Source organism: Panicum virgatum, chromosome 5N (assembly GCF_016808335.1).
Source record: "Panicum virgatum strain AP13 chromosome 5N, P.virgatum_v5, whole genome shotgun sequence".
In the NCBI taxonomy this organism is placed as follows: domain Eukaryota; kingdom Viridiplantae; phylum Streptophyta; class Magnoliopsida; order Poales; family Poaceae; genus Panicum; species Panicum virgatum.
The window spans coordinates 51,934,572-51,959,536 of record NC_053149.1 but is presented as its reverse complement, the minus strand read 5'-3'; the positions used below and the strand labels follow the sequence as shown (position 1 = coordinate 51,959,536).

The window sequence follows — 24,965 nt, the reverse complement described above, 5'->3', positions numbered from 1 at the left end:
GTTTAGTTTGTGAAAAAGTTTTGATTTTGGCACTGTAGTACATTTTGTTGTTATTTGACAAATAATATCCAATCATGGGCTAATTATGCTTAAAAGATTCGTCTCGTTGTAATTGGTTAAACTATGTAATTAATTATTTTTTTCAACTGCATTTCATGCTCTATGCATGTATACAACAATTCTTCGATGTGACGGGTACTGTAGAAACTTTTTTGGAAACTAAACACCCCCGATTTGAATTCCAAAATCAATCTTCTTCCCAATTCGGGGCAGCATATTTTTTCTAAAAAAGAAACTACTACAGCCAGGGGTGGATCCAGCTCCCACAGCACAGGGGCTGAATCCTTCTTCCTCTTCTCTCACCTCCTTTCTCTTCTTTTTCTCCCTTCATTTTCTTCATCTTTAGCTCCTCTTGTTCTAATGGAGATGACAGCTAGTAGGGGAGGTTTCAGCCCCTCTAGCCCCATGTAGATCCGCCACTGAGTCACTGACTACAGCTGCCACTTACGATTCTGTTCTTGATTCCGAGGAAACAGAAGAGGAGAGGTGGCCATTGAGTCCATACATCAGAGTTGAGTCGTACAGTTGTGTCAACTGCCATGCCACGTACGTTGTGGATCATCATCAAGCCTTCGTCATGGCCTTGATCCAACAGATGAACAAGTGCCTCTCCGTTTCACAAGTGTCTGGTTCATGCTCATGGATTTTCACTTGCGTCTTTGACCGCACGGTTCTAGAATCTGACACCGCCGTCCCCATCCATCAACCGGTCACGGGAGGGGCCACCGTGATTCCTTGGCGCGAATCGTGAGGCAGCGTCGGAATCAAGATTGTTTCCGGGAGCAAGGAAGGGCCGAATGCCGAGAGGGACCAGTAGGATGCCGCCACCTCGTGCGCTTGCTTGCTTCTCTCCCCAGATCACCCTGGGTGTTTGGGAATTCAGATATCCTAGTCCCGCCTCGCAAGCCGCCTCCTCCTCGCCTTGCCTTGTCGTCTCGTCGCCGCTGCCCCTGCTGCTCTGCTCAGGCTCGCTCAGCTGCTCTCTTCCTTGCTTCCTCCCCCTGCTCCTGGCTCCTGCTCCCTCGCCCTCGCCGTGGCCTTTGCATCGCATCCTTGCCTTTCCTTCCTCCTCCCCTATCCGCGGAGAAAGCCAGCGCCCAGCAGGATCCGTGAGGGGCGGCCAGGGACATACGCGATGCGCGCTAGTATAACGCGCCCCGTGCCGTGAAAAGCTCGCGCCTTTTTCTCTCTGCCTCGGCGAGCCCCCCTTTGCCGTTTGCCCAGGACGCAGGTAGCCTTTTCACACCACACCACCTCCATGCCTCTTTGTTCTCCCTTTCTACCACGAGCGAGAGAGTTCAGCCAGAAAGACGGTCAAAAGGAGACCCTTTTCAGTTGTCTCGTGCCATGCTTGTGCTCCCGTGTTCGTGGATAGTAACATAATTTTTCCCGTGAATCGTATCGGGAGATGGTGATTGGCGTTGCCGCCTGGTTCAGATATGTGTTTGGTTTGGCGGTGCTTGTTCTGAACTCTGAGGAAACTCTGTTTCGGCAGCGTGCCAGCGATCGCCGCCGCCGCATGCCGACCACGGCTTCGCGTTGATCCGGTCTCCGGCATCTCCGGAAGCAGCCTCGAGGATGGCGGACCACTTCGCGCTGATGACGGGCCGGCTGCTCACGGAGTCGACGCTCCGGTCCGCCATTCACGAGTCGCTCGCCGGCGCCGAGCCTTCTACGACGGCCGGCGACGATCGGACCGATGCCTCCGTCGTTCCTCAAGATGCTCAGCTGGGCGTGGGCAAGGCCAAGAGTGGTGTCATGGTGGAGTGCAGAATCTGCCAGGAGGAAGGTGACGAGGCGTACATGGAGACCCCCTGCTCCTGCAAGGGCAGCTTGAAGGCAAGCTTAATTTCCTCTGCTTCTCATTTCGGTGTTCCAGTTTGATCCTTGGCTCTCATGAAGTTCGTGGTTTTCATGACTAGTGTGTAAGAGGCTGCTGAAATGATCGCTTAAAAAGAAAAAGGAAATACAAAGAAACTAGCCTTGATCGATGCTGAAAAGAATAACCCGCCAACATATGCAGTACCTGTTCGAAATTCATAGCTCCATGCCCATTCATGGAATATTGCACTCTTTGATAGTATTTTCTTAAGTCCTAGCAAATTGCTAGCTGCATCAAATTTTCTTTTCATCTCTAACAAGATGCAATCAGAGGGATGTCTTGTGTTATCATTTACTGACTAATCGTAACCAAATTGTACCTCCGAATAGATGCCACAATTGCCTTCTGATCTCCGGCAAAATCCAGACTCGATTATTTTCTTCCATCATTTTTCCATCATCATGCATGCGCACCAGATCTTTGTACTGCCCTGAGGAACGGGAGTCTTACTTGAATTAGTTTGTTGCTGGCTGCAGTACGCTCACCACAGATGCGTCCAGCGGTGGTGCAACGAGAAGGGAGACACCATATGTGAGATATGCTTGCAGGTGACTCATTCCCAAACTTCCTTATCACAACTTAACCAGTCTTAAAAAAACTACATGAAAAGAAGCAGCTGGGTATATTTCAGATGGCCCTTTTTTTTTGCGGGTAGATGGCCCTTTTCTTTTCATAATACAATTCAGGTTTTCTTTTCACTTAAGAAGAAAGTGTCAGCTTTCAGTCTACGGTGCTGAATGACAGGACATGACTGTTGGCTGATTTGTTGTTTCTGCTCTTGATGCCACAGCAATTGACACCAAACTACACTGCTCCTTTGAAGTTGTTTCGGAATGGAAGGCACCTAATAAATTTCAGGTGCCACTAGATGCCCCTCTACATGATAAGATGGGCATTTTTTAGATCTGAAAGCTGATCACACAAGGTCCTAAACTTAACCTCATTACAGGGGAGCTGTAGAAAGACGAGAAAATCACGGTGCTAGTTACGGTCATGTCTTGGATCAAGCTGATAGCGCATCAAGCTTTTATTCTCAAAGTTCCAACACGAAAGGCGTCATGTATTGCCGAGTATTTGCCATTGCTGTAAGTGTCACAAAGCACAAATTTCTACTTTGGGATGACTCTTCTGCAGCCAACTGGCGCACATGTCTATTTAACACACCTGCAGTTGATGACTTTGTTGGTGCTCCGTGACGCAATCTTGCTTATACTCCGCAGCCATGAAGTGTGCTCAATGGAGCTAATCACTGTAAGGCACTGAAATCTCATTCGTGTCTCGCTGTCTTCCTAATCCCAAATTATATGCAAACTGAACACCTGAAACTGTGCAAATCACTCTGCCGGTACAGCTGCTGATGTTCAGAACGGCTGGAATTGTCATACCTGTCTACATCATCTTGATATCAGTTAGCACATTGCTTCATCGGTGCAATCAGCGGCAGGTCTGTGGGATTCAGGCGCATTTTAGCTTGCATTCAAATTCTAGATTCATTAACAATGTGGAGTTTCATGAGAATGCAGGCTGTGCACGAGACGCCGGTTTCAGAACCTCGTGGAGCAGGGGGTTTGCAGCCAATGCCACCTCAACAGCAACAGCATATCATCAACATCCGGTAGGAAGCTGCACAGCGATTCATAACCAAGCAGGCTCTGTAAATATCTGAGCTTCAGGCTAGTCACGATAGGATTCAGAAGATACAAAATCATTGTGATTGACTGTGCGATGGTTAATAGTAGTTTCTGTGTACAAAAGAATTCTATGAAGGATGGAGAAAAAACACAATACTACTGGGCACTAGCCATCGACATCGAGTACATAGATGTCTGTTTCAAAATTTCCATTCATCTGATGTTCCACTTCTGCTCCAGGGCGCTGCATATCCGATTTAAACAACAAGCAGCACTGAGAGGGTAGTTGCAAACTGCACCATCAAGGAAAGTTGTCAATATGGTTGAAAGGAAAACAGATGCACAAAAATGCAAGCATTACATGACTACCTTTACACGTACAGCACCAACAAAAGAACAAAAAACTAGCCAGAAGTGTCAGGATTGAAGTGTATAGTCTTGAACAAAAAACCAGCAAAATGGCTCACGCTCAAACTAGCTAGACGTGGGATAATATCATTATTCAAATCAAACTGGCTATAATTCCAAGTTGCTACTAAGTTAAGGCAGTTGCTGCTGAGTTGAAACTTTCTAAGAAAATTCCTCGAATTAGAAAGTTTTTGAAAAATCGCCCAAACAGTAAAATTACATGGCTGTACAAACTAATTAACAAATAACCTGCACATGTGCATGCGGCAAGTGTAGAACTAATTAACAAATATAGAATGTCACCCTAACCACTGAGTTGATCTTACTTCTCAGCATCAAATAGTTTTATTGTTGCAAGAGATCAGTACTTACTTTGGATGTAATCATCTGTGTATTCCTTGTCGATCTTTCCATGGGCCATGGCACCAACCTGGAACAATATGCAGACAGCATGGGATTAGGCACAAACATTAGGGGATCAAAACAGTTCAGCTTAATATCAATATTACAGCTTTTACTCACCACAAACACAAGGGGTTCATCATCACTGGATTTGGCAACATAGTCAAACAAGTTGACTGACTTCTCAGCACTAAATGAAAGGCCTAAGTATTAAAAAAACATCAATTAGCATATACCTTATAAGGAAACATGTTTTGATAAACAATATAAACTCTCACCAATTTTTTGTGCACCAACAGGTAGATAACGGGTAACAGGATTTTTAACAACATTAAGAAGCTTTTCACGCTTCCCAACTGCTGTAATGCTCAGCTTTTGCAACAATTGTGCTGCAATATTAAATAGTTGCCCACACATCAGCACTACGGAAATAAAACAAACACATAAGGATCACAAGGTATACAAGTTTATAAGTATCTTACACATTAAACCACAAAAACGTTTAAATGTTCGTGGCATGCGGACATGAGGTTTGATTTCAAACAGTACTCCCTTTTCAGTCCTCACATAAACAGCCTGTAAACTTCCAGCTTTTGTTAAAGGGCTGTCAAATATTGCCAGTAGTGCCTGCAAAATATTTTGGAAGCAAATTCAAGGCAGGGAATGATTTTTGGGCAGGTCCAATCAACTATATTCCAACTCTACCAGATCAGTCCATTTCCTTTTCTTTTTTTTGTGTGTGTGCATGGTTCTTATCACCAGGCGCTTGAGGCGAGGCGGTAAGGTGGGCATGGAGGACGCCATACTTTCACAGATAAATTAGAGAAGAAAAGAAAAATAAACCTATCAATGGGACATAACCACAACGATTAATGATCCCACTAGCCAGCTAAAGCCCAAACCAAGACAACAGTCAGTAAAGAACCCCTCCCCTCCCACCTCATGTAACTATCCTCTCGAGTTCCCTTCTGCGCTGCCGCCTCTCTTCTCCCGACACCACCACCCTGCATGAGAAATGACAAGCCGACAAGCATGCTGCCCCCAAGCCCCTCCGCCACCTATGAATTGCCCCTCCCCCCCTACAGAAACGGAACCCCATCACCGTCCCTTCTAGATACCGCCTTCGCGGTTGAGCGGGGGCATATCTGACCCACCAATTGTGATGGAAGCAGTGGGCAGAGCTGCACCAGCCATGGTGCCGGAGCCAGCAAGGATGGGAAAGGAGGAAAGAGAGCCGTGCCACCTGCTGGTTCACCTCGTTCTTACTATCTTCTCTGTCCCCCTCTTCAGAAAATACAGGAGGCAGGAGGACAAATGTAAAATGGGAATAGATAAGGCAACGAAGCAATGGAGCACTTCATAACTTCTTAAAGAAGCAAGGACTTGACAATCAAATATAAAGTGGACAGCTTTAATCCACAGCCACTAGTTTCAAAAAAATTACATCACCTGATGAATGATATCAGGCCTATAGTCAGCGGGATTGCGATTCTGCTTCCTCAAATAATTAGCGTGATCATCTGAGTTCAAGATTTGCATAGTCTGCACAAGATGGTAAAAGAAATTGTCAAATTTCCATGTATGACAATCAGTTGTTTAAAAAGAAAGCATTGTTAAAAACGCTATCTATGTATGACAATCAGTGGTTTGGAAAGAAATCATCCAGATATCATGGTTGAATTTTTTTTCTTCTTCTTTTTTCTTTTTGTTTCAAATGAAGCAGAAGCTGTGGATCTGTTCACAATCAAGAAGTCAGGGAAGTTTGAATAAGCTTTTTACATGATTGAAGTAAACAATCAATCACACAGAGTTCAAAACTGTTCATTGAAGTGGCCGGTTAAGTTTAAATTAACATTGGTATCTATAAGATGGCCATGCAATGATCTTTTTTGTTGAGGAAAGAATTGCATTAGCTATATCCAAAAATTGACAGTGATGAGCCTACTATAATACAAGCCCTGCGAACATCAGAAAATGATTAATTGGTCCTGTGCAAAAAATCATGACCGAACACCTAAAGTCAAGAAACCCACACCTCAAATGGGAATACTGTAAGCACTCTTAATATAAGGAATACACTTAATCCACTAATATTCTAATATCCTCGATTTCTTTCATGCAGTTCCACACGACCTCGAAGGTGTCAAAGCCAGTGCTTTTCCTCGCAACTACCTGCACATCTCACTTCTGCCCCTTTCCCTTCTAATAAAAGCACTAAAACTGCTTGAGCAAACCAATTACTCCACTAAATCACCTAATTTAAGCACAAGACGGAACCCGATCAGTACATAATCACCCAACAAAGATAGCACGAATTCGCTGTGGAACAGCACAATAAAACAGAGCAATTTCTTGCTGAAGCCTAACCACTGTACCTTGCCGACTTTGCCGACCTCGAGGCAGGCTTTCTCGAGCACGAAGATGGCGCCGAGCCGCCGCTTCCCGTCCACCGGCCTGGGCACAATCGGGAGCCCTTCCACAGCCGCGTGCTCCTTCTCCTCCTCTCCCGCCGCCGCCTCTTCATCCTTCCCCTGGTCCTCGCCGCCAGCCTCCTCCGGCAGCGGCAGCTCCTCCGCCTCTTCGGCGGGCGGGCCGGCGTCCGAGGCCGCCGCCTCGTGGAGTTTGCGCTTCTTCTTGCGCCCCTTCACCGCGTAGCCCCGCCCCATCTCTCTCTCTCTCCCTCCTCCCCCGCGCACCGCTGGGGAACGGCTGGAGCCTCGAGGAGGTGCGTCTCTCGACGGCTGCTGGGGTGACTACGCTCCATCATGTCACGGCTTGACTTTACCCTGCACATGCACCCTCCAACAAGACAATCCGAGGACCCAAACGCAAAAAGCCTAGACTCTGGTTTTTCACCAGCGGACGCCGCGACGGTGTCTTGTGCCATGGTCATGCACGCTGACTGTAGCGAGCCGGCTATGCGTTACGGGACCGAGTTCCTGTGCAGTCGCTATAGGCTATAGCGACTGCAACTTAAGCGGCCGCGCCGGATCAGAGCGGGGTCACTGTTTCACTACTGTGGAACACTGTAGCGCCACTGTTCACAAGGCAATGTTTATCACTGTAGCGATAATCTGGTCCGGAGAATGGATGACTCAGATCGCGTGCAGTCGCTATCTTGCAGTCGCAGTAGCGACTGTAGGCGATCTGCGTCGTGCGTTACTTCCTTTGCTTCTCCCGTGGTCTGCGTGGAACGATTTCGTGGACGTGGAGACGAGGTGGGGGAGCCGGATGTGGTTGGCCCGGCCGTGGCCGAAGCTCACGAGCTCCCTCAAAGAGTATGGGAAAGCGCTAGAGGTAAGGAAATTAAACTCGTGGGATGGAGAGAGGGGTGGTGGTGCTTTTTTAATCGTTACGTAAGAGTGTGTTTGGTTAGAGAGCGGAGTAGAACAGAATAGCTCCATTCCTAATTTTAGGAGTGAGACCATTCTACACTATGTGTTTGGTTAGAGGAATGGAGTCATTACATTTCTTGTTTGGTTGGATGTACGAGAATGGATTCGTTATCACCCCGTTAACCACCGTAGGTGGGATCCATATGTCGGTCACCTAATCCTCTCTATTTCCTCTCTCTCCCACCGTAGAGCTTCCTCGCCATAGCTCTGCCGAGCTTTCCCCCGAGCTCCGTCCGCTCCGTGGAGCTGCGCGCGCACCGGCTGCGCCTCCGCCCATGCCGCCGAGCTGCGCGCGCACCGGCTGCTCCTCCGCCTCCGCTTGCTCCACGCCGGCCCGGGCGCCACCTGACCCGAACTCCGTCTGGCCCGAAATCCATCACAGCCTGCTCCACGTCGGCCCGAGCGCCGCCTGGCCCGCGCTCCGCCTCCATCTGCGCCGGCTGTGCCACCTGTCCGAGCTCGTCGCGGAGAGAAAGGATGGCGCTGGCGGGAGCAAGAGCGGGAAGAGCCTGCGTGGAACGGGAGCGAACTCGTCCGGTCGTTTTTGCCGAGCGAGTTCATCCCGAATCTAGAGAGAATATTCGCTCCGAGGAATGGCTCCGTTCCTACGCTCGTGAAGCAAACAACGAACGAAGCGGCTCCATTCCACGCCGCTCCTCAACCAAACGCACCCTAATTGGAAGGGAGGTGATCTATGACTGAAACTTTGCTCAGCATGTGAATTTTAATGAAATATAAAATAGAAGAGAAATCGAAGAAGCTAGCGTCTACATGTGCACAGCGAAGCTAACCCAGGAGGTTTCATCCCGGAATCATCCCCACCTTGTCGCTATTCATCACAACCATACCCATACGTGAGGACAATGCAGAGCAATCGAAACTACTTACAATGACGACACGCTTATATGGCTTATGTACAACAATGCTGACACAAGAACTTCCACCTCCACCTCGTCGCCATTCACTGCAACTATACCCATACATGAGGACTGGGTAGAACAACCAAAACTGCCCACGATGACGACGTGCTCATATGACTCTCTACTCTTTCATTGTCGTGGATGCTGGTGTTTCGAGCAAGTCCAAGCCCTACAACAACGGCTAGCGTCTGCCAGAGCCGACCAAGCGACTCCTCATGCTCAACAAGGAGTGGTAACGGATCATGAGTTTACGAAATTAGTGATCTCTTCACAATGAAATTTAGCTTTTATATATTTTTAGCTTAAAATCATATAAGATTAGCCCCTTGTTTAGTTGCAAAGTTCAAAATTCTAATTTTTTTTCCGGCACCTGCATGGAGACTTAAATCTAGACAAAATAAAAAACGTATTGCACAGTTTGCCTGTAAATCGCGAGACGAATCTAATGAACCTAATTAGGCCGTAATTAGACGCTAAATTGATACAGTAATGCTACAGTAACAACCTCTAATGATGGATTAATTATGCTCATTAGATTCGTCTCGTGATTTACAGACGAGTTCTGTAATTTATTTTATGATTAATCTATGTTTAGTACTTCAAATGTGGAAAGATGCTCTTTCAAAAACTTTAGCAGCGCAACTAAACAAGCCCTAGAGCCCGATTCTTTTAAAGTCGGACTCATAGATCATCTTAATTAAATTTTTAGTCTCCTTACCACCTCCACGTGTCATCAAAACTTAGGGGGTGTTTTGGAACAGGGACTTAAAAAAAATTCCAGAGACTTTTTAGTATTTAGAAGTATTAAATAAAGGTTAATTATAAAACTAACTGCAGAACCCTGGGGCTAAACTGCGAGACGAATCTAATGATGTATCTTAATATATGATTAGCGAATGGTTACTGTAGCATCACTGTAACAAATTATGAATTAAATAGACTCATTAGATTCGTCTCGCGAAAAAGCACTCAGCTGTCAAAAAACATTTATAAATTGATTTTATTTAATACTATAAAATAGTAAGATTTCTTTTGATGTGATAGGGACTTCTGGAAAAAGTTTGGAACCAAACAGGGCCTTAAGCGGAAGAAACCAAGTCCTGAAGTTTTGCTGCCGTTGGATCGAAAACGTACGCTGAGGATGAGTAAAGTCACGTTGTGACTTGACGAAGGAAAGCCTGATGCCTGCTGGCCTGGGCGTTCACGGTTCAGCCCTCCCCCCCCCCCCCCCTTCAGCCCTCAGGCAGTCAGGCTCCTCTCCGTTTCGTCCCCCCCTTTCCCTTCTCTCTCTCTCTTCTCTTGGTCTTCCTTTCCTGGCGGCGACGACTGGGCGAGCGGCGGCGCCATTCGCCACGCCTTCGCCCGCCCCTTTGCCGACGACGAGCATCCACCAGGTATGCCCGCCCCTTCCCTTCCCTTCTGCTGGGCGAGGCGGAGCACCCCAAACCCTAACAAAGCTATCTGTATTCGGATCTGAACCAGTTACAATATACCTACGAACTTCGATTTTGTTTGCAAAAACTATCGGGTGTACACGTGTACGCCCCTGCGCTTATCAAGCTCCGTCCGTTTGCTGATTGGCTCTCAACCCCTCTAGTCTTGACGATTTGCTGCTGAGCTACTTATCGTTTGCCTGATTCACCTACCTTTTTTGGGAGGTGAACACTGAATCTAAATCCCCTCATGGCATACTCGTGACGCATGTCTTTGTTACGTAGTTAATTGGACATGTCCAATCCAAGAAGAAAATGGCTGGGATGTTTTTCCCTTTGCAGAGTTCCTATGCCATTGTATGGTTGCACTATAGAGATTGAACGTGTACTGAGAATCTGTTAGCAATTCCACACATCCATTGGAACCTGAATGCAGGAAGTAAACTTGGAGACCAGATTGTGTTATGATATATTTGGACAGTTATAGATTGTAGATCGAAAAGAACAGTTCAAAAAGATGCAATTAGGTCGTCCAGATGCATTCAGGGCGTGTTAAAGTATAGAAATAAGATAATCCGCATGCTAGTAGTTGCTTTGTACTGCAATTTGTTAGTACACCAATAGGTGACAATATGTACTTGACGTCATATGATGCTGCAAGGTGCAGTGCCAACTATGTCTTATACTCATTGTGTACCAGGGCGTACTGACTGGTAGCATAAGGGTAGGCCCAATAGGGTATGTGACACAACAACAACAACAACAACAACAACATAGCCTTTTTCCCCAAGCAAGTTGGGGTAGGCTAGAGATGAAACCCGAAAGAAATAAGTTCAAGGTTCAGGCACATTGATAGCTAGTCTCCAAGCGCTCCTATCCAAAGCTATCTCTTTAGAGATATTCCAAACCTTAAGGTCTCTCTTAACCGACTCATCCCACGTCAGTTTAGGTCTACCTCTACCCCTCTTTACATTATCGACCCGCTCAAGAACCCCATTATGCACCGGCGCCTCAGGAGGCCTTCGTTGGACATGTCCAAACCATCTCAGCCGATGCTGGGTAAGTTTCTCCTCAATTGGTGCCACCCCGACCCTATCCCGAATAACTTCGTTCCGGACTCTATCCCTCCTTGTGTGCCTGCAAAACCACCGCAACATCCGCATCTCTGCTACACTCAGTTGCTGGACATGTCGCCTTTTTGTAGGCCGACATTCAGCACCGTATAACATCGCCGGACGAATTGCTGTCCTATAGAATTTGCCTTTTAACTTTTGTGGCACCCTCTTGTCACAAAGGATGCCAGAAGCTTGCCGCCATTTCAACCAGCCAGCTGAAATTCTATGCCTAACATCTTCATCAATGTCGCCATCCTTTTGTAGCACCGATCCTAAATACCAAAAAGTATCCTTCTGGACCACCACTTGCCCATCTAGACTAACGTCTCCCCCCTCATGCCTAGTCGCGCTGAAATCGCACATCATGTACTCGGTCTTGCTCCTACTAAGTCTGAACTCTTTCGACTCTAACGTGCGTATCCACAGCTCTAACTTCCTATTAACCTCTGCCCTACTCTCGTCAACTAGCACCACATCATCAGCAAAGAGCATACACCAAGGGATCTCACCAATAGGGTATGTGACATTACTAGTATATTTGAAATTTGTGAAACCACACAACTTTACCATGTCCTGTATTTTCAACAGCTTGTTTATAATTCTGTCTAATTAATTACTGTTGTATGGAAACTTCTATTATCCATTTAACTTCTATCGGCATATAGTGTCACTGTGTTAGAAAAAAGAATTTATCCGATCACAAATTTCATCATTTATTGGCTAATTATTTCCAGGGTAATATACCAAAGGCTTGAAATGGCTGAAAATTGGTTAGAGCATGCAAAGCAAACTTCTACAGCAGCATCATCTTCTGGTTTGCTTTCTAGACATCAAATCCCATCACCAAGAAGATCAAGGCAACGGTAAATGATTCTACAAATACTTATTCCACCATTGCTTGCTCAAATTTTCGGATAGATAAGTTGCACAAGTACTTTATAAGGCATTAGGGTCACCACTCCACTATTCTAATTGTTCTAAATGGCTTTATGTGCGTGGCCGTAATTAGGTGTTAGCCTGTTAGGCAAGTGGTCGGCACCTGGATGCTAATGAGGCTTGCTAGCTGGTAACTAGGCTAGCAGCAATAGTTTGGTGCTTAGCTTGGTAGCCCCTTGCAGTGGTAGTTAGTCACATCTTCAAAGTGGCAAAAGTGGACTACTTTTTTTTTGCTAAAGTGGTTTTAGCTGTAATGGTGGAGATTCTGTGAGTAGCACAGCAGAGTGTGTGGGCCTGCAGGCTAAGATCCCTCTATATTCTTTCTATTGTAAGAACTGCTAGTTAACAGAGTTCTTTTGATTGTATCCCTTATTCAGTACTTGAAATGAATTCTTTATCTTCATTTTCATTGTGTATTCTGCATCACTCTTGCATGAATGTGCAATATCTGGCATAAGAAAGGAGGGATGATGATGTCTGATGCCCAGCTTTTATTTTAAATAGCACCAATAATCCTTTTTTTATTGAATTTGATTCTCACTTAAAAGTTCAACTTACTTTTTATTTCCAGAATGATGCAATTTTTCTGTAATAAAGATTTTTTTGTAAGAACTGAGAACAATATTTTTGTATGCCACTATGTATTTGTTCCGGAAAATAGATTTGTTTGGGGAACTCCATAAAATAGACTTGAAGGCTGATGGCATACAACCTGGATTCAGGCTGATCTGGAGTCTAGCTGTGACAGATTGATCAATGCGTTAATGCCACTACAATTGGTGTCCAATTTTGGAGCTAGTGTGATGGCCTGTGCCGCTAACTTTTCCCTAACAATTTATAAGTTTCCACACACTTTGCATGTCAAAGGGAAGCATGGTGTTAGCACATGCTAATACAATTGCTATTTTCATGAGAGAGCTGTATTGGACGTCTGTCGCCTAAGATACTAGTATACCAAGTTGAGTGTTAACACTATTCCCTATGATACTAGTTTCAGTAGTGCTATTTGCATGGTGTGTAGCGTTAGGCGCTTTTGGTTGTGTCAAAGAGTGGTGAAGATGTGGTCCTGGCAGCTCAATCTATGGCTTTAGTCCTAAAACAAACTTTTAAGGACTTCAAACCATTTCTAGAAGGTCGCTGAAACAGTTGAGTAACATTTCTAACTGTATTAAATATATCCATTTGTTAAAACTAACTTTAGCCTTTTTTTAATGTCATAATCAGGAACATCTTTCATCTATTAGTTCAACGAGAAGTCTCCCCTCGAACAAAACACCAAGCTAGAAGGATATGGAATAACTCTCAAACATGTGATCCTGATTTAATTGAATTAAGATTTGCAGATGCAGATGCTAAACAGGATATTTATTCTTGGTAAGGAAAGCTTGTTTTCATTACAAGAGCAGTTCAAGAGCAACATGTACTGACTGTTGAGTAACATGTGTGAGTAGTTCACATCTCCTGATTTATTGTGTACAGGGCAGAATCGCAGTCCCTGCATCGTTGGTCTGCCAAGTATTGCCCTCTTTTGCCCCCTCCACGGTCAACTATTGCAGCTGCTTTCAGTCCAGATGGGAAAACACTTGCATCCACGCAGTAAGCTTATTGACTCACTGAATAACAAACTAAAATTGAAAGATGTGCCAACTAACTCAATCTGTTTTCTCAGTGGTGACCATACGGTTAAAATAATTGACTGTCATACTGGGAAATGTTTGAAGGTTTTGAGTGGCCATCGACGAACTCCTTGGGTGGTATGTCTCATACTAGCATTTTTTTCTATTGTATTTAGTTTAGCATCATGTGCTCCAATAATGTATTTGGTTTAGCAAAGAAAGGAACCTAGTTATAATGTGCTTGTTGGTTTTTCAATAATACTCTGGCTAGAACATCAACTTGTGATTTCTTTGGCCATATTATATGGTTGTTGCTTGGTGACTTTTTACAAGAAGCCACGGTATAATGTTTTTTGCCGCTTTGTTTATCACATCCTAATATACCTTAGAAATTTAAGGTGCTAATGTATTGCAGGTCAGGTACCATCCATTATATTCTGATATTCTGGCTAGTGGAAGTTTGGATCATGAAGTTCGTCTATGGGATGCTAAGACCTCAGACTGTATTGGATCACAAGACTTCCGTAATATATCTCAGCAAACTCCTTGCATTCTATATGTAAGCAATTTTGGAACAACACTGTAACTTCCTTTTGATGTTCCTCTGGCAGATCGGCCAATTGCGTCCATTGCATTTCATGCAAGAGGGGAGATTTTGGCAGTTGCATCAGGTCACAAAGTGAGACTTAGTGTCAACCTTGAAAAACAAAAGAAAAAGTTTTTCTGCACTTTCTGTACATGGTTGCTAGCAAATTGTATACTAATGCTCAAATCAATTTATACGTTTCTGTGTCAGTTGTACATATGGAACTACAATAATCGAGATTGGTCTTCTATCCCAGCCGTCATACTAAGAACCCGCCGTTCGTTGAGAGCTGTGCATTTTCACCCGCATGGTGCTCCATATCTTCTAACAGCAGAGGTAGAGATATGGAATGCCCTGGGCTCCGCACTTGTGCTTTCCCTTAAGTGTTTCATGTTTGCTGTACAAACTTACACATATCTTTGCTTTCAGGTTAATAATATTGAGTCTGCAGACTCACCGCTGACTCTTGCAACATCCTCTGGCTATTCAAATTATCCTTCGGCCCTGTTTGTGACAAACAGTAATTCTAGATTTTGTCCACATCTTGAGTCCAATGTGGCGTCCCCTTGCTTACTGTTTCCTGCATACCTCAGAGATGATGGAATTTTACATGTGCTTGGCAATGACAGTAGTTCAACCGGTGCGCAGCAGAGATCATCGTTGGTTCAAGTTGCCACATCAGATACTGAAACTCAACAGCCCGACCAGTTTGCTACGTCTATGGATGTATGTCCTGGAGAGCCAACTACATCGAATGACATACCAGATGCAGTCCCTTTGCGTGCTTCAAATGGAATTGACATGCATGGTGCTGGGGGGCAGTCCAACTCAAGACTGCAGGGCAGCAGCTCTATTAGTAATCTTGAGAGGTTTAGTGCAAGAGATGATCTGCCAGTGTCTTCCCTGAGCAACACTGAGCCAATTCCATCAGCGGCTGGGCTTTCAGGATCCGATGCCCGCCGTGCTATGCCACTGAATATGCTCATCTCTGGTGGATTAGATGTTCAAATGTTCCTAAGAAATGTAGAAAGCGGACAACAGAATCATTATCTCTTCAGTGATTCACGTAACTGGGAGTTGCCGTTTCTGCAGGGTTTTTTGATGGCCCAAAACCGTACAGGTTTGCACCCTGCACTTGTGAACAATAATGTCCTTGAAGACCTATCTATCGATGGCACTGCAGGGACTAATAATTTGACTAGAGAGTCACCACATATGCATAACCTTGGACGTTCAGGTGCTTCATCATCAATCCCCATAACTGCTGGCAGTTCTAGAGGATCAAATCGACGTTATGCCTCACGCTCTGTTCCAGGTGTTGGGAGTTCACTCCTAGGTCCTCAAATTGATGAAGCTGAGGTTCATGCTGCTTCACTGGGTGTTGGTTCAGAAATCACTGCACCGATGTTTACTCCTGGTACTGAGTTGCCTTGTACAGTGAAGCTCAGAATATGGCGGCACAATATAAAGGAACCGGGTGTTCCTTTAGAACCTGAGGCATGCCGCTTGACGATTTCTCATGCCGTTCTTTGCAGGTGATTTCGATGTGATGTCATTTCTTCTCCATGATACTTTCTCTGGTTTTAAATATATGACATCTAGGAGAAGCTAATTAGTTCATTTTGAACTAAAAGGTTTTTGCTAATATAATAGTAGCCTGCACAAGTATGCGTAATTTACACCAGGTCGTTTTTGAACTGGAAAAAGTCAAAATTACTCTCCTCAAGTACGGCTAAAGTTTGGATAACCCACTAAACTATTTTTTGGTTCAATTTGCCCGCTCAACTATGTCAATTGGTCCAAATTACCCCTTAATCAGATTTTCCTTTTTTTGTTTCTCCATGCACAAGTTTTAAGCTAAATTTTTGGAATGTAATAGTGGGCATCATAACTTGAGTACAAAAAATATACTATGATTTTTGTCATCATTATTTTCCATACAATTATATTTACGAAGGATTAATTTACTATGGGATGTCCTATCTGACCCAAATAATAACAAAAATAATGTTAATATATATTTAAATTTTGGGCGTAAAAGGCTATGTTGTTGTTGGGCGTAAAACTCCACATGTGCGTGGAGAAAAAAAAAGGATAAATCTTATGACGAAGCGATTGACATACTTGCACACAAAATAATTTAGCGGGTTATCCGAACTCATGCGCAACTAATTGTAGCCAGCACAAGCTCCAGGCCTGTTTACACCGCAAAACAAATTGCTCGGTTGCTTATTTGTCGTGTCATGTGAATTGTACATTTACATTTGTTAAATCTTGAGCATCAGCATGGAATTGGGACTTGATTACTTACTCTGAAGTTATTAATTCTACAGTGAAATGGGTGCCCATTTTTCCCCGTGTGGACGATTTTTGGTAGCCTGTGTTGCATGTTTGCTGCCTCAAACAGAAGGTGACCGTGGCAGCCAATTGCCTTTGCCTTATGAGTCGGCAGGGGCTGGATCATCACCAACTCGGCATCCACTTCCCTCTCACCGAGTTATCTATGAGCTTCGGGTTTATTCGCTTGAGGAGGCGACGTAATTTTCTCTTGATTGCCCTTTTACTATTTTTTGTATATCAGGTTTCTGTTTGTGAATGGTCCATGTATGTTGAAACTGGTAATGCCTTGCAGATTTGGGGATATTCTTGCTTCCAGAGCAATAAGGGCAGCACATTGCTTAACTTCCATTCAGGTTGTTTTATTTTTGTTTATTTGTATCTGTGTGCATTTTTCTATGTCCATAGATACTGTTTACCTTGCTATCTAACCTGTCATTTGTGTCTGGGACTCATGCTGTAACATATTTTTTTATTGTCAGTAGCATTTTAAACCTGAGCCTGATGAAGTTGATATTACAGTTCTGAAGTTCTCATCGTTCAATTGGATCTGTTCGCCTCTCTTTTGATGCAGTTCTCACCTACATCCGAACACATACTTTTGGCATATGGTCGTCGTCATGGTTCTCTCCTCAGGAGCGTAGTCATGGAAGGAGACAATGGGATTCCTGTATATACCATCTTGGAGGTATATGCAATATGATTATATTCCAATTTCCAAATCATAGTTTGATCGGTAACTGATATCATATTAATGATTTTATGGTGATGGTGACAATGCTGGTTTTGCAGTTAAATTATACTTCCTGATGCTTGGAAGTCGCAACAATCAGCTTATTGTTCTCCACACTACTAATATTTCGCATACTTTGTAGGATATAATATAATATAATATATTGATCCATTATTTCATCTATTGCTTCAGGTATATAGAGTTTCAGATATGGAGCTTGTAAGGGTGCTTCCTAGTGCTGAAGATGAAGTCAATGTTGCATGCTTTCATCCTTCACCAGGAGGTGGCCTTGTTTACGGGACTAAGGTGGGTAGAGAATTAGTTCAATAACCAAAGATATTGTGGCTTGCTAATGCTTTCATCATGGTGAACTATAGGAAGGGAAGCTCAGGATCCTCCAGCACAATGGTGCAGACACAACAAGCATGGGGATGGGTTCCCTTGTTGAGGACAATATGCTTGAGGCGGTGAGTTTTTTCCCTGCTGTAGTGCTGTTTAGTCATTGTCGCTTACTTGCATGAATAAAGGAAATGGTCCACTTTATATCTCTAAACTATTGCCAAATCAACCCACCCCAGACTCATTTCGCTTAGTGGTTTAGATGATGCGGACAGTGGTTTTGCCACCAGGGTCCATGTGACCTTCTTCCTACATGTCCCTCCCCTTGTCTCTTTGCATTTGGGGTATTCTTCCCTCCAGATGAAATTATCATGGGCCAGAGCGATTCCAAACTGGACTAGGAAGCCACATATCAATTGATTGATTTTATGCCCGCTATGCTATCTAAAGTCCTGCACGAGCTGATGGAGCTTTGCATGTTCACACTTCACAGCAGCGGTGATGTTGTGCCTACCACTGTTTCTGTTGCTGCTCCTGCACATGAGTGATGCGGTAAAGCACTCGATCCTGGCAATGCGAAGCAGACAGCGAGTACCCACCATTTGAATGCAAATTGATCCGAACTAGCTGTATGGTTGTGCATGCAGACAACAATTACCCTCTGTCCTGGAGATCTGATCCTCATGCCTGATGCGGCCATACAACTGCTGCCAAGGCTCTCCTGACGCCTCACCTTGTCGTACCTCGCAGTTGCTGCATCCTATGCGTGCTGCATGGCCATGTTGGGCACGTTGTGGAACCTTTCCATGTGCGTGCTTCTTGATCCCAGTGGTCACCTATAATATAATTAAGGAATTATCCCTGCTTTCTCTTAATCGTGTATTAGTTGGATGTGATCACAACTAATGCACAATTGCTATGGTCATCCAGCTTGCTTCATGAGGTTGTCATGGGTTATAGAAATGAGAAATAAAAATGCAAATCAAAGTCCTAGTGGCGTTTTGTTAATTGTGTCCAAGTATGCCCGTTGATCGAAGTGCTTGGCCTCTAGCCTTACATGTTTCCTTGGGATATGTTATTGTATGGAAATAACAATCTTACACTAGTGTCTTCAAGCCAACCCTGAGATTTGTTGAGTTTTAACGGATTTTGACAAGGCTAGCAAATTCTAGATACATCTTCTCTTGCTGCAGTCTTGTGCTTATTATCCACACCTTCCTAGGATGATGATCAGACCTGTGATGAGAGGGTTGGCCAAAATTGATATGGGAGGACATTATAAAAATAAACTTGAACGCGATCATATCCCATGAAATGCTATTGGATTGCAGCACATTATAGCCATTCACATGCGAGAACCATGAGCTAGTAATTTAGTTTCTACTATCACCATTGTTACCAATTCCACTACTATATCTCTATTTTTCTTGTACTACTATTTTGGTTTCATCTCTAGACTGTCTCTGCATAGGAGCTGTGACTAGGCTTTGCTGCTGCAGCTGTTTAATTTCATTTCTGAAAAATTCCCTGTTTTGCTTACCTTGTTCAATCTTAAGGGTTAACTGGATTGGTGCCATTGCAAACATCCAAGTTTGGAGATCTACCATAACAACTAGTCTAATGTGAGCCATGTCATTATGATTCTTTTTCTATCTCAGATGTCATTTTGTACATCGTTGATGCTTTTGGGCCCCCAGGAGGCTCCTTTATTTGCATATGGACAAAATGCCCTTGCTACATCTCCCAAGATGTGTGAACCCACGTTCATCCTCTTTCTACTTCCTTTCTTCCCTGAGGCTCTCCCTGTGCATGTTCGCAGCTGGCCTGATCGCCTGATCCAAGCCCTGCTGCCTGCTAACACGTGGGCCTGCACCACTGCCTTGTTGACGTTGTGTCCACTCTGCATTGGTGCCACACACTCTGCCGTTGAGGACCAGGCCCCACCGGTCAGCCGTCATTTCGTCTTCTACTCGCAACAATGCCCTGTGAAACAGTGGCAGAGCCACCACTAGGGCGAGCCAGGGTGGCCGCCCTAGGTCCCTCTAGGCGACATCCAGAGCATATTTGTTAACAGCAGATGTAGCATGGGAGAAATAGGATGGATCTGAGGAACATAGAAAGAACAGAGAATTAGCTTCCGGAGAACAGGTTACTTGAGAAAGGAGTAAGAGTTCATACAAGTTGTTCGATACCATTCCTCCTCGCACGCACTCAGTATTTAACCAGCGACTCTCTTGTGTTTACATGGGCTGGCCCTGATACGTGCGCGCAGACACATCTAGCGAACCCATTCGCTGCCGCCAAAACGAACACTAGGCTTCCTAGTGCGGCGGCTCCATAGTAGTAGATGCTTCCTTCGGTTCGTAGGTGCTGACAATATTCTCCATTCTCAAACTCCAGCAAGGGCTCATGACGGTGCGGCGATGCCCCCCCCCCCAACGCCAGGACGATGGTCCTATACCGCCGAGAGTCGCGAGACTCTGATTGGGCCATTGGGGCATTGGACGAGAGGACTTTATGGCCTTATGGGCCGTCTGGTCCGTCCGGTCGAATGGGCTATGGCCTCTTAAGCGGTTCAACCTAGCGCCTGAGCCCAGCGCTGCGTCTTCTCGCCACCAGATGCCACTGCTAACTTCGGCAGTTCATCATCCACCCCCTCCTGCAGTCCCGCTCAGGCGCTCACGCCGGCGCGTCGCTGTCGTTGCGCGATGGCGCTCCGCGCCCGTCTGTCCTGCAGCCCTGCCTCGGCACCCGCCGGCCGTGCCAGCGGATCCCGTGTGCCGCCGCCGCGGGCGCCTGCAGCCGAGTAGTAAGTCTCGACGCCTCGCTCTGGCCGTGCAAAAATTTTATCGTAGAACTCCGCCCTAGGTCATTTTTCGGGCTGGCTTCGCCACTGCCGTGAAACCTGCGCCACCCATCACCGCTAGCTACTGCCCTACTGTGCCGGTAGCCTGTTCCACCCCTGGCTTCATCCGTCTGCCTCCTCCGATGAGCCTGGCAATCTGTTCCGCCGCCACCGGTAAGAATAATTGCTTTTGTTTTTCTGGTTCAGGAGCTAGTTTGGTAGCCATGGAGGGAAAGGGGTGGTGCTCACTGGTGGCCATGGAGGGGATGGGATGTGCTCATCGGCGTGCATGAGCTTGCGGAAGCGTGAGGGGAGGGCGCAAGAGGAGCTTGTCCTGGGGTCAGGCAACAAAGAATCCATACTCTCTTATCTGATGGACTTCATCAGAAGATTCCTATGAGAAGAACAGATTGGATGTCATGGAATGAATGGGGCACTAAGATAGTGTTTGGTTGGAGAGCGAGTGGAAGGGAATGGTTCCCTTCTAGATTTTCGGAATGGGATGATTCCATTTTCGTGTTTGGTTGGAGGAATGGAACCGTTCCATTTTTCTGTTTGATTGGAGGAATGAGAACGAATCTGCTCATACTCCGATAACTCTCGTTACATGGAGCCAGCTTGTCAGCCGCATTGCTTCCCCTCCACTCCCTGTCGCAGCTCGTCGCCGCGCCCCGCCGCCTGGCCTGCCGCAGCTTGCAGACCAAAAATTGATCCGGTGTAGCACCTGCTGCAAGAGGCAACTTCAAATCAATCGAGACCAGACGAAAAACTAAGGAAGAAAATGCAACTTCCATTCCAAGCAATCCAAATCAAAGTTTGGGCGTAGCCAGCCTCCGCCCCGCATGCCAAATCCATCCAGGAGCTCGCGATTCCGGCCAGCAACTTGCGAATCCGGCTGCTCTTTGCAGACTTGCAGCCGCCTGCTGCTCAAGAATCCAGCTAGGAGATGCCGCGCCTCCGCCGGCCCTCACTTCCTCGAGCCCCGTGCCTAGGCACAGCCCAGGTCCTCGCCTTATGCAGATGCACCTTCTCGCTCACGCAGGTCTGCAGCAGCTCCGTGCGTGCGTGTGGAGAGGGCGACAGCGCTCACGCCGTCCAAGTGGGACGAGCTCGTCCGGCTGTTTTTTTTGGGACGGGCTCGTCCCAGTATCTGAGCGAATATTCCGCTTGGGGAGCCGCTCCGCTCTACCGCTCTTCAACCAAACACCATCCAAAATAGAACCGCTCCATTCCATTCCATTCCTTCTCATCCACCAACCAAACACTACCTAAGTTACCGCAGCTCCTTGCTGGCGGAGGTGGCGGCCGCTCCAGCTCATTTCTCGCAGCTGGTGATGAAGGATCTGTGAGGGAAAGAAAGGTATGAATTGAAGACAGCATGGGCACTTTTGTACATTATGGAAATACCGGAGCCTGCACATAGGCCCAAAAACACCAAAGGCATACAAAATGTTATATCACGTGTAAAGAAAGAATTGTAGTGGCATGGCTCCAATCAGGCTAATTGTAATCACAGATGTCCAAACTAAGGTATTTGCAATGGCACAAACCCAATTAGCCCTGATTTTAACTGCCAGGGATGCATTTAGGCACGTTCATATTAATTTGTAAAAACATGATATGGGTGGATGTGATATGTTTCTTCTGTTCTTTGTTTTCAGATTCAGAGGTATGCATTGGAATGCTGAATGAAGATTGACCACATCACGTGCTTTTATGCTTGCTTCCATGGGAAAACATTAGGTCCATCTCCAACTAGATTATGACAGATAATTCTCGATGAGTTTGTTCAAGTGCCTTGGGGATTGGTATGTAACTGTTTGCACTCTATGATTAACTAATATACCTGGTATGGATATATTATTTTATCTGCTTCTAGCTATAACATAAGCCGTATGGGTATCAATTACGATAATCAAAGTAATTGATGCCATAAGAAATATTGCCAGCTGATTGTCTTATGTTTCATTCAATCCTTCCTATAAGCAAATCTGGAGCACCTGTGACTTTTGTGCACCCTTGTCTGCCTTGCCATCTTCAATAAGTTTACTATGGCTTCATTGTCAAGTGATTTGCCTGGCACATCAACATAATGTAATAATTTTTCCCCTAAAAATGTTCCTGTCACTTGCAGATTAAGTCCTGGGTTCTAATGGACTGTTACGATATTCTTACCTTTTCACTGCTCTTTATGAACTTAATCGGCAAAAAACTAATTTCAACTTGGGGCAATGGTACTATACCAGCTTCTAAAACTTTTGAGCTATCCTTGCGTTCTTCTTTCCTTGGTGACAGAACCTTACTATTTACCCAGAAGCCTGTATACACGAATCATGTTTTGTACAAATGGATATGGTCATCACAATCTCTTGTGGGAACTTTCAGTGGTAGATTTTTCATTCTCCTGGCGCTTTTCTAACCTGGAAAAAATGTTTATTGTCATGAATTTTTCTGCATTCATCGCATTGTTTGAACCCTAAAACTATACTTGGACATTCAGGTGTAAAGTTGATACAGGAAAAAACTGCTCTGCAAAATGCTGTCACTGCATCTAGAAAAAAAATGCTGAAGAATGTTTCTGACCCACCTCACCATTTGCAACTTGGTTCAGGTCTGTGCAGAGGTGGTAGGAGATGTGTAAATCTACATGGCCATTGGCGGGGCGCGTGACTGCCATCACGGTGCTGTAATTATACCTTTGTACATGTATCTTACAGTCAGCTTAACTCAATTGCTGTTGTATTTCAGAAAAAAATTGACGGTGCTGATCCTTTTAATGTCAAGTTCTTTTTGTTTGTTGTATACTTCGCCTGTCAACAATGCAATGTGAAATTACATTGGCAAAGCTGCTGAATTGTTCGGGTTTGCATTTTTCTTTCTTGCCCCTTGTTACACTTGTGAAAACTGTTTAACCTGCAAAATTTTTTAATATGTAATGACTCGAGCATTTCGTGTTACTATTCTAACTGTATTTTCCATGAAATGCCACCTTAGAAGCGTGCTATCACTTGAGGAATCTGTTTCCGTGAGATGTCTACAAGGAGTGGCTGTCCTGAAACGTCATGCGATGTTCTCGTTGAAGCATTCTCTGTCTTACTGATTTTGAACCGCAAAATTTGATGCGTTACGTTCAAAGACTATTAATCGTGTATCATGTAGTGATCAATTACCATGGACATGGAGTCATTTGTTTTCATTGCTATTGAGAATTCTGAACTACTACTTCCGTACTACTCCCTCCAACTCAAATTATTACAAATTATTAGTCATTTTAACTTTCTAATACATAGAATTTACTATACATCTAAGATGTATATATCTTGATGCATAGCAAAATATATGCATCTAGAAAATTCAAAACGCATAATAATTTGAAACGGAGGGATTAAATTATTAGTCGATCTGCTTTTTCTCTATATGTAATTTTTATTTAGGATTATTGCGTTCTAGCTTCTACTTTAAAACCTAATTATAACTTTACCCCTATTTTTTTCCCTACTTTGCATTTTTACCCTTAATGCTTAGAAATGAAAGCTCCGTTTACTCCTATTTCTAACACCGTTAGTTGCATCCCGAATAAAATAATTAAAAAATAATAAATCCCTACGAAAAAACAAATATACCATTATACCTAATCTTTTTCTCCCCGAACTAGATTGAGCTAGACCTCTCTTCCTCCAGTTTTCTCTCGCGTGTGGGGAGCCGGTGCCCAAGTAGCGGTGGCAGCGGCGGGCTTGGGGGGCGCAGCCTAGAGGAGCGCGACAGCGGGAGGGCAGCTTGGGATCTGCACTATCCGCCACCCTTGCTGTGCACGGGCGTGCCCTGATTTGCGCCGCCTGTATGATCAAGGACACCAACTAGAGGGGGTGAATAGGTGGTTTAAAACAAAAAAAATACAAAAACTAGAGAAATTTAATTAGTAACACAAGAGAGCTTCTATGTCTACCAAAACCTATCACTAGTAGGGTTTGCAACTTAAGGTGACAAGAGACAATTTAAGCTCTAGCAACCCGTTTTTGGGTAGAGGAAGAGGATGGTTGAGAAACACAGGGTATTGGAAGAGCTCAAGAGGATGAAGGGAGAGGGGGTGGGCTGGAGAGAGGGGAGTAGTAGGATATGCAGTTTTTATTTGCAATAGCAAGATCATCGTCTTCATGCATAGTACCGATATAGAGTGTTTTCATTTAAGGATTCAACTTTGCTGACATCTGACAAGTCCCAGGGTCCCGGGTTCATCCTCGTTTGGCGGGGAACTTCGTTGACAATCGGCGCTCTCGCCGTCAAACTGAACACCAGCCAATCGGATCAGAAGTGAAGCCCGGCTCCA

The 24,965-nt window shown here is 45.0% G+C and overlaps 3 protein-coding genes across 12 annotated transcripts; 2 read left to right on the top strand and 1 right to left on the bottom strand.

Annotated features, from left to right (window-relative positions):
* Positions 1-939: 939 nt before the first annotated feature.
* Positions 940-3,759, top strand: LOC120675391. Of its 2 annotated transcripts, XM_039956603.1 has the most exons (8): positions 941-1,291; positions 1,556-1,899; positions 2,419-2,490; positions 2,733-2,800; positions 2,892-3,027; positions 3,113-3,193; positions 3,294-3,386; positions 3,466-3,759. In XM_039956603.1, the coding sequence occupies exons 2-8, from the start codon at positions 1,639-1,641 to the stop codon at positions 3,559-3,561; spliced, it is 807 nt and encodes a 268-aa protein (XP_039812537.1). In that variant the 5' UTR covers positions 941-1,291; positions 1,556-1,638; the 3' UTR covers positions 3,562-3,759. The 2 variants fall into 2 exon arrangements, with proteins under 2 accessions (XP_039812536.1, XP_039812537.1); XM_039956602.1 differs by having other exon boundaries at positions 940-1,899.
* Positions 3,600-7,155, bottom strand: LOC120675388 (ribosomal RNA small subunit methyltransferase nep-1-like). The gene is made up of 7 exons (XM_039956599.1): positions 6,759-7,155; positions 5,833-5,925; positions 4,866-5,010; positions 4,662-4,772; positions 4,504-4,586; positions 4,354-4,411; positions 3,600-3,866 (listed from the first exon to the last, which is right to left on the bottom strand). The coding sequence occupies exons 1-7, from the start codon at positions 7,047-7,049 to the stop codon at positions 3,787-3,789; spliced, it is 861 nt and encodes a 286-aa protein (XP_039812533.1). The 5' UTR covers positions 7,050-7,155; the 3' UTR covers positions 3,600-3,786.
* Positions 7,156-9,939: 2,784 nt separating this feature from the next.
* LOC120675307 lies at positions 9,940-23,598 on the top strand. 9 transcript variants are annotated; one of them, XM_039956471.1, is made up of 19 exons: positions 9,951-10,092; positions 11,981-12,109; positions 13,407-13,556; positions 13,662-13,778; positions 13,852-13,936; positions 14,214-14,322; positions 14,410-14,477; positions 14,595-14,720; positions 14,814-15,919; positions 16,718-16,921; positions 17,017-17,077; positions 17,296-17,409; positions 17,647-17,760; positions 17,832-17,921; positions 18,287-18,345; positions 18,441-18,601; positions 19,350-19,415; positions 22,300-22,446; positions 23,250-23,512. In XM_039956471.1, exons 2-15 carry the CDS (start codon positions 12,003-12,005, stop codon positions 18,293-18,295), a joined length of 2,460 nt encoding a protein of 819 aa, XP_039812405.1. In that variant the 5' UTR covers positions 9,951-10,092; positions 11,981-12,002; the 3' UTR covers positions 18,296-18,345; positions 18,441-18,601; positions 19,350-19,415; positions 22,300-22,446; positions 23,250-23,512. The 9 variants fall into 9 exon arrangements, with proteins under 9 accessions (XP_039812411.1, XP_039812402.1, XP_039812405.1 ...); XM_039956472.1 differs by lacking the exon at positions 19,350-19,415; XM_039956475.1 differs by lacking the exons at positions 18,287-18,345; positions 18,441-18,601; positions 19,350-19,415 and having other exon boundaries at positions 14,814-15,504; positions 15,622-15,919; positions 23,250-23,598.
* The last annotated feature ends 1,367 nt before the right edge of the window (positions 23,599-24,965 follow it).